The sequence below is a fragment of the Pteronotus mesoamericanus genome, unplaced genomic scaffold (assembly GCF_021234165.1).
Source record: "Pteronotus mesoamericanus isolate MK-2021 breed Mesoamerican mustached bat unplaced genomic scaffold, CSHL_Meso_final contig_98, whole genome shotgun sequence".
Taxonomy (NCBI): domain Eukaryota; kingdom Metazoa; phylum Chordata; class Mammalia; order Chiroptera; family Mormoopidae; genus Pteronotus; species Pteronotus mesoamericanus.
The window spans coordinates 37,237-46,441 of NW_026555295.1; the positions used below are offsets into that span (position 1 = coordinate 37,237).

The following is a 9,205-nucleotide window of genomic DNA, read 5'->3' on the forward strand; positions in this document are numbered from 1 at the left end:
TGTGACCCTCACCAGTGACAGCTGTGAGGACCCTGCAGCCAGCAGCCAGCCCAGCCGGTTCAGACCTGAAGGTGATTCGCCATGTCTCAGGGGATCTAAGCCATCCCCCACTCCTCTCAAAGACAATCATTTCTAGCCTTCGTGGACCGTTCTTCCTGCCTTTGAATCTTTACTACCAATTGCAGCCTGGCGAGCATGAGGACCCTCTCCCCCTCTGAGACAGCCAGCCTGCTCTCCCCCACCCATGCATTTCCAAATGAGGCCTCCCCGACCAAGGGCAGACTAAGGCCCCTTCTGGGGCGGGGGGGGAGGGGGGAGGGGGGCGGCACGGGAGGAAGGAGGAGGGGGAGGAGGAAAAGAGTTGGTTTGGCTTGGCCAAGCCCAGTGATCCCCTGGGATCTGCCCTTCCCCTCCACCATGGTGGGTCTTCCACTAGTGTTTGGGGGCAAGGAAATGGGGGCTTTTTAACAGGAGAGCTGCTGCCGTCCCTCCTCCGAGGGTTCCTCCTCTATGAGCTCCAGGTCAAACTCATCTTCCAGGGACCCTCCAACAGGCAGAAGGCGGAACTTCTTCCCTTTCAGGGTGCAGGTGCGATGCTCAAAGTCCAGGACGGCGTTGTGGTCCTGGAGCACGTCGGTGCCAATGATGGCTTCCTCAGCACTGGCGTTAGCCACTAGGAACTGTGCCTTGAGCTTCATTTTGCCCAGCGACACCGCGGTATCCCAGACACCCAGGATCTTCATTTCTGCCCCATTGGCCACTTTTACCACATTCTCAAAGGGCCGAAGAGTGTCCAAGTCACCATCAGTGACCTCCTCCCACAGGCTCGGGTGGACCACGGACACCTGGGCCCCGGAGTCCACCAGGAACCTCACAGGCACTTTGCCAATTTTTCCCTTGAGGTAGTAGCCCTTACCCATGCTGTTGGCAAAGAGGATCTCCTTGGGCAGGTGGCTGTGGGCAGCTCCGGGCCCCCCAAAGGTCTTCAGCAGGATCTCTTTCACCACGCTATAGTTTCCCTGGTCCTTGGGACTGAGCCCATCATAAGCCTTCCGGGCATCTCCCCTGAGGGACTCTTTTAGGAACCTTAGCTGGGTGGCTTGGTCCCAATGGTTGAGGTCACTGATGACCTCAAAGCGGTGCAGCCAGAGGTGGGGGGCTACACTGGCTCCATCAAAAGGCTCTGGGATGAAGGCACGCTCCCGACGGCCCTCCTGGCTCCTGGCTCCGCTCCCGGCCATCCCTCTGATCTCCTCTGGAACCGTGGCAGCAGCCCACGCCAAGTAGAGAAAACCACAGAGCAGCACCGGCGCAATCACGCTGGAGAACAAGGGCTCTCTAAACAGAGTATCGTTTAGGCTCCCAGCCTGGGGCAAGCAGAAGGGATCAGGAGAGGGTTGCCTGACGGACTGCTGGGCGCAGAGGCAACTGCTGTGGCCTGTTCCCTCTGCAGAGCCTTTTTGATGCCCAGCCTGGGCCCCCAGGGCTCCCCATTCTTTGTTCTGGAAGCTCCGCCCCTGCTCGTCCTGCCCTCTTGCCAGCATCCTGCCCAACGAGCAGGATCAGTGCCTCACCCTTCTGCATGCATCCATGAGACTGGCACAGGCCAGCCCACATGGCAAGAAAGTCCAGCCTCAGTTAGAGGGGGGCTACAAGGGTACCCTCCCAGACTGTGCCCCAGAATAACACGAGAACACAGATGACGTTATGACATCCAGGTGTTTGTCATCAGCTGGAGAAGGAAGCAGGAGGCAAGGACTAGAGGCCCATCAATCTCTAGACTGGGGAAGCCCTTTGCCCTCAGCCCCAAGAGACCACTCTGAGTGGTTAAAGGAAAGGAGCTTACACATACTGCGCTCCTACTGTGTGAGGCATGGGGTGAGTGCTTTTCATACCTTCTGAACCAAGCGTGAAATCCTGTAAGGTTCCCCAGAAAGGGACATAGAGAAGGGTCCCAGAATCAAGATGTACAGAAATGGTTATTACTGGCAGCGCGCGCGCGCGCACACACACACACACACACACAACCACTTTCTGTGAACTCAATTGCTACAGTAGTTTTCCCTCATTGATTACACTTAATTCAGTGTCAGCCCTTTTCCAGGAGGCCTCAGCCCTTGTGCCCTCATTAAGTCCCTGGCGGAGGCGGGTGCAGATCTTGACCTCTGGGAGTCAGTGCTGGCAGCCGCAAGTCAAGATCCAGATCCAGCTCCAGCTCTGGGCACCCAATATGTATTATCTCCTCCTGATGGCCCCTCTCACCTTCCAGGACCCTCCCAAGAACCCATTCCTGAGGACTGCAGCCACCCCTCTACACACACATACACCTTCCTGATCATTTAGAAAAAGAGCAGGCAGGGAATTTCATCTCATTTGGTCTGAGCGGGGGAAATGTCTGCTGTGTTGGTGAAGCGAGAGGTGAGATTCTGGAAGGCTTTGGTTAAAGGAGGTTGACCTCCTGCTGGGGGATGCAGGGTCACCCTGGGCCACCCCACAGATGCCCAGAAGGTGGATCTGTGAGTCCTAGGGCTGGAGCCTGACTTGGGCCTGTGTGGGGAGATTGGGGCTTTTGGTGGGGGACCACTCTTATGACCCCACTCAAATGACACCCCCACCATGGAACCATCTTCCCTGCCCCTTGCATGTGTGCCTGCTCCCAGCTGAGTGTTTGTTGCATTGTGCTGTGTGATTTGTTCCCCAGTCTGTCTCCTGTGATGAACCAAGCTATGAAGCTCACACATGTCAGCCATGTTTGACTGCCTCCAACCTCCATAGAAACTTACTCTGGAATCAGCAGGTGCTCTTTGCTGGGCTCCAGGCCTGGCTGAAAGCTCTCACCAAACAAGAGAGATTAAGACAGGAGAGGAGCAAGAACCAGTGGCGTAACTGTGGCTCTGGACTGTTTTTCCTGGCCCATCGCCTGTTCCTCACTGGCTCCCTGTACCACTTATCACCTAGTACCTGGCCGAATCCCTGGGGACCCTGACCGAAATCCCGCCTCTGGGCAATCCCAAGGTTCCTGCCATGCCAAAAGACCCTCAGTCCCTGCTACTGTCTCAACCCTTTCCACCTGACACAGTGAGCCAGCAGAGAGGCAGCTGGGTCAACACCTCTTCTCACAGCTGCCAGGCTAAGGTGGGGCCACTGTGCCATTCCAGGAGCCCAGAAGAGGGGGAAATGAAGTCACTGGAAGGTGTCAAGAGTAGGTGTGTCTCTGAGATCACATAGTGAAAATAACCTGCACCCAGAGAAATGTCCCCACCACCCCGCAAGACCCGGAAACCCCTTCTGAAGGTGGACTTCTGTGGATGGACTCCCAGCTCCTGGGATGGATGTTGTTCTGTGGCCCAGGGACCTGACCTAGTGGCCTCCTGGCTCTCTGGTATCTGTCACCTCCCCACACACCTGGACTCCTGGAAGTGAGAATGAGGGAAGAGGCCGGCATGGGACAAAGGGACAGAAGAGGCAGGGTGGCTTGTCAGCTGGCGAATTAGGACTGCTAGATGCCCCAAACTGTGGCTCTTCAAACCACTGAGGTGGACACTGAAGTGAGGTCTCTCCTTTGCTCTGGACTGGAAGTAGGCAGTCATTGGAACTTGGGTCATGGCACTTCTCTTGACTGGATTTGGTGTTTGCTTTGGTAAAGTCATTTCCTATCCATAACTTCAGTGAATGTCATGGCCAGCCCACCCCACTCCAGGGTCTGAAGCAAAAAGAGCTTGGATGGCTGGATGGTTCCTTCAGGGCCCTAGCTGTCCAATGCATGAGGAAGGGCATTTTGTAAATAAAATCAGGGAAATGGGGGTGCTGGGCTGAGGGAGGTGTATGGCCAGGGTCTGGGGGCTTGGGCTGTTGATGGCCTCTGATGGAGTCAGTGATCTAATGAGCAGTGAGAAAGACCTAATTGTTGCACATTCAAGAACTTTGTGAGCCAGTTAGTAAACCAACTATTAGCTTTGTGGGAATTGGCAAATTCAAATCAAGATCTTTCTCCCCTCTGGAAATCCAATTTATCATCCCACCCCTGCATGGGGAATTTGTTTCCCTCTCCCTCTCCCTGTCTGCCTGCCGGCCTGCCTGCCTGTCCGTGTCTCTCTCTCTGGCAGACAGCCCCATGGCCAGTGGCTAACAAATCTATAGCAATCTCCACTCCTGCCTGACTACTTGTTCCCAGTCCCCTCCTCTAGCCTAGCTTGCCCCACACTCCCCGCCACCTTTACACATCTGGGTCCCTTGGCTTGAGGCAGGTGGCCCTCCTCAGGGAGGTCCTCCAGGTGAGCTGTTCACACAGCCCCATCTGGGATCCCTAAAACAGAAGCACATAGGGGTCTGGTGGTTTCTAGGAGAGCTGGAAGGGGTTGCGTTTAGGGATCAGTCTCTGGCAAGGATCAGGAACATGGTGAAGGAAGTTCTCTAGTTCCCTTAACCCTTGGGAGATGCCCACACGTGGAACAGCCCAAAACCACTCAGGGATCTAGGAGTTGCTATGCTATTGGTACACCGATGAGCTAAACCAGCTGGGGCAGACCAGGTGTCTCCTCCCAGAACCTTGGAAATTGTGGCTAATTATTGACAAGTATAGGTATTTGAGTGGGAACACCCTCATTATTACCCATTAGCATCTCCTGAGTGGATTGTGAAGCAAGCACACGGCACTTGACCTGAGAGGAGGAAAATCAGGACAGTAAACAGGAAGAAATGAGGGAGGCCCCACGCTTCACACCCCCTCACTGAGATTTCAGGGCTGTGAACTCTACTGGCCCAATGCAGCCCCAGCCTCCCAGCTCCTCTTTGCCACGTCTTCCCTACAGGCTGGGGCCCATTACGGCCCAAGAATCAAAGCACCTGGTGGGCAGTGAGGACACAACTGGAGACCCTGGGCCTCCTTCCCTTTACTGTTTCTGCTGGCTGACAATTTCTGGGAGCACAGGAGGTACGAGGCGCTGGAGAGGAGCCTGAGCCTTCAAGTCCAGGGGGTGGAGGGCAGGGTCCCATTATACAGGGTAAGCTGGGAGGGGACCTGGGCAGTCTCAGGAGATTGTTTTGAACCAAGAGCCCAGAGACACCTTATGGATTTGGGTGCCGGCATTGAGGGAAGGTCAGGAAAGGCGAAGACAAGCCCCAAAATGCACAGGTCAGCTGCTGCAGCTCCTCCTCTCCAGGCTCACAGCTCCCCACACTCTCAAGGTCAAGGTCATCCTGTGGCTGGATGGGGAGAGAGCAAAGAGGGATTCAAGACTTTTTAAGACAGCAAAGGACGGTTGAGGGGAGACAGGAGGTACACTTTCTTTAACCAGGATCGGCTTCATGGGCATTTGACCTTGAAGTCACTTGGGGCTCTCACTCAGAAAGGCCCAAGCTTGGTTTAATGCTCTGCTGTTGCTGACTTGAAATTCCCAAAAATTCTGACTAACGGGCCCGACACTCATTTTGTACCAGGTCCTGTAAATCGTGTAGCTGGTTTTGTCTCCAACTTGAGGGGACATGCCTTCACACAGACATACGCATACAACACAAACATATTCACACAGACACACACATTGCCACATGCCACACATATATACTGTCTACAAAAACACACTTCCCAAACACTATACACACACCATACACACAGTCACACTACAGTTCACAGTTCAAAACAGCTAAGAAATTGTATGACTCGCATATAGAATTTAGCTCCCACATTTCATTTTATATATTTATTTGCACACACATTTACATTGAGTATTAAAGTCTTATTTACTGGAGACACCTGTTATTTATTAGCCTCTGGGCACACTTGCTGGCTCAGAAGATTAGGCAGGTCCCCATCACCATAGCTTACAAGCCAATGAAAACAGGATACAGATGTTTAACTGCCTAGTTTTGAAGCATTTAAGACCAACGTGTATGCGCAGGCCGACCACTTGAAGAAGCCCCAGTCACAGCCAAGCCACTTTGAAAGTGGGTCATCCTGCCTTCTGCACCCCCCCCCCCGCCTACCGCCCCCCACAATGTCGTGGGACCAAGGGCATGATGCCCTGCCACCTCTGGGCACTCCATGCCACAAGCAAGGTCCCACGTGCCTGCACAACTGCCACCCCAGCCTGGCCCCAGGCCCCAGGCCCAGGGTGGATGTGAGTGGCAGGCAGGTGTAGGGTTGATGGCACAGCTCCTTGGAGCAAGGGCCACAGCTGCTTCCAGCATTCTACTTCAGTGGGTTATGGCATCAGGTCCTTAAGCTGAAAAGAGGAGCAAAGAGGTAAATTCTGAACAAAAATCTTAAGGATGCAGATCAGAGCCCAGTGGAGTCTGGGTGGGCTCTAACCAAAGCAAGGCATGTAGGGAAACCCAAAGCAACGGCAGGTTCCTTATTCCCCAAGCACAAACCCTCGGACAGCCAGCACTGCTGTTCAACCCAGTGCTGAGCAGAAACAACCCAGCGGTCACATCAGTCACAACAAAGGCACTTGGACAAGTCACCTCTACCTTAACTGGTCCCCCTTCTTGGTCCCCGTCACAGCCCTTACTGACACAGGCCAGTCCTGCTGGCGGGCCCTTCCCCAGTTCTCCACTGTTCCAGGAGCTCTTCCTCCCATTTGAGCCGCTCTCTACTCTCCTTTACCACCCAGTTCAGACTCCTACCCAGCCGCCCTGATCAGCCCCCCCAGCTGAAATCCTCTGTCAGCAGACAGTGAGATGTTAGGTGCCCATCACGGCACCAGAGGATCCTAGAAGTGTTTAGGGAACAGTGATCCCAGGCCTCCGTGCCATTCCAGCCCTCTAGGCCCAGAATCAGGGCCAGGGCCAGGGCCAGGGCCAGCCAAGAGTTGGTCAGAACAAGTTGCTGACTAACTCCCTAGCAGTCCCATATGCCTAAACAAGTTCTTTCCCAGTTTTTATCTTTCAGTCAAATCTGAAGATTACCTAAGGTGTTCTAAAAGCCTCCCCACTCCTCTCCTCACAGCCCAGCCCTGCAAACAGGTTCCTGCCTTCTTCCCAATTCCTGACGCCCCCACCCTAGACCAAGCCCTCATCCGTTTCTGCTCTGGTTTCTGCCACCCTCCGACAGGGCCACAGATGCCCATGGGTTCTTCCTCTGGTTCTAAGGGAAGACCCTCTACAGAGCCCCCTCTTCCTCTCCCATCCTGTGGTCCCCTCCGCTTAATTAAGGTTGGAAGTGGGACTTGTAAGATAGTCCAAACAGCTCTGGAGACATTAACCCGCTTCTGACAAACACTCCTGAAATTTATAAAATGTTCAGGCAATCAAAATATACAGACTGGGTATTCTCTAAACACAAGTGGGCTTCTAATGACACCGGAGAACTTGGCTCAGAGCTAGACACATGGAGGACTTTTGTCCAACTTAAAATACCTCAAAGGCAGCTTTGAACTGATCCTGAAATAGTTTTAATTGCCACTAATGACAACTCATATTGCGAGCAATGCAAACATATAAAATAGCCTCACACAGGGAACTGCTTCTTTTGAATCCACTGGCAACTTAGCTTTGTTCCTAACTTACAGAAATGGTAGACAAAGTGGGCACTTTTCTGTCTGGCATGTCAAAGTGGTCTCTCTCCCTTACCAACCAAGAGAAGTAGGGGGAGGCAGGAAAAGGCAGAAGGAAAAAAGAGCTACCATGCATGGAAATCTCCAGGTTATTGGTAGTAGCAGTAATACATCTTTATTGAGCACCTACTGTGTGCCAGACACCATGCTGATGGCTGTAAATTAGCAGAAGGCACTCCAAAAGTCTGCAGTATACACAGCGATGAACAATGCCAACTAAGTGGGTTGGTTCAATACCATACATATTTCTTAAGGCCAACTCTGCCTCACATTGAGTGGTGAGTCAGCCCTGAGCCCTACCCTCACAGGGCACTCAGCTGAGCGGGGGAGACACTCAGACACAGAGAAATGAGTGTGGGACGTGGGCAAGATGGTGGCCCAAGGAGCACTGGGCAACTCGTCCTACCAGAAGTCAGCCAATATTACCCAAGAAAAACAATAATGAAAAAAATGCTAAAGTGAAAACCTGCATTAGCCCTGAAACCAGGGAAAGAGGGCACCCAAAAACCACAAACTTGGATCAATTGTTGCTCACTGAGCAGACTCTCTGAGGAGGAGTTCGGGGGTGAAAGCCATGGGCCCGAGCCGCTTGTGCAGACCTATTAGACAGGAGGGCTCTGGAGGGATAAAACAGTCCAATAAAAAACTGGAAGCAGATACACCAAACCAATGACAGTATGGTAGAATCATGAATGCTCTCAATTTTCTTCTATATACATTCTGAGAATATATTCTTCAATAAGAAAAACATCATTTAAAAATAAATTTATTCCTGCAATTTTCTGTAAGCTCGAAGTTATTTCCAAATAAAAAAGTTTTAAACCTGGAGTATACGGGAAATCTGTGTATCTTCCTCTCAATTTTGCTCAGAACCTAAAGCTGATTTACAAAATAAAGTCCGTTAAAAAATTTTTTTGAATTTTTTAAAAAGGTACTTAAGGGGGGCATTAAATAACATTCACAATAGTAATAATCATTGAAGCTAAATGATAGGTATAAGAGAAATGTTCATTTGCATTTCCCACAAATTTTGGGTGTGTTTGAAAATTTTCCACAAAAAGAAGTAAAATAATAAGGAAACAAAAATTCTGTGCTGAGACCCTCACTGGCCTGGCCTGCCCAGATGTAGGCCTGCTGCCCAAGCAGTCTGCATGTCACTACTCTAGGGCACCAGAGCTGCTGGTAATCCAGGCCAGACTGTCTCAGCATTGTCTCCATGTCCCTTGCTCCATCACAGAGATTCTCAGTGAACTCACCTGCAGCAGCAGCCTGCACACCAGGCCCGAGGATCCAGGAGGGCACACAGCCCTGCTCCCCTTCAGCCCCTGCCCGCCTACCAACACCCATGGCAGCATGCTCCCTCCTGCCTGGGCTCCCACCGGCTTCTCATTGCAGGCCTCCCTGTCCTGCATTCTCTTTTTCTCCATGGGTTCCCCTCTCTCATCTGAGTTAGTATGCACCAATCTCTTACAGCTTAAAAATTAAACCTGCTGCATGGTCCAGCATCCCCCTTGGTCAGTTTTCTAGAAGGGCTGCTCTACATTTGCAGGGCCACAGCATGCAGATACCCGCTGTGGGACATGTGGGCACTGAAGTCCATTGGCCTTTCACCAAGCCCAAGGGCTGGGGTGAGGGTTTGATATGCCTGGAGA

The 9,205-nt window shown here is 52.3% G+C and overlaps 1 protein-coding gene across 1 annotated transcript; it reads right to left on the minus strand.

The window, feature by feature from the left end:
* Nucleotides 1–440: 440 nt before the first annotated feature.
* Nucleotides 441–8,900, minus strand: ASPRV1 (aspartic peptidase retroviral like 1). The gene is given in 3 exon segments (XM_054586923.1): nucleotides 441–1,409; nucleotides 1,412–1,545; nucleotides 8,810–8,900. Coding segments are annotated over 3 exon segments (1,170 nt in total). The 3' UTR covers nucleotides 441–464.
* Between the last annotated feature and the right edge of the window lie 305 nt (nucleotides 8,901–9,205).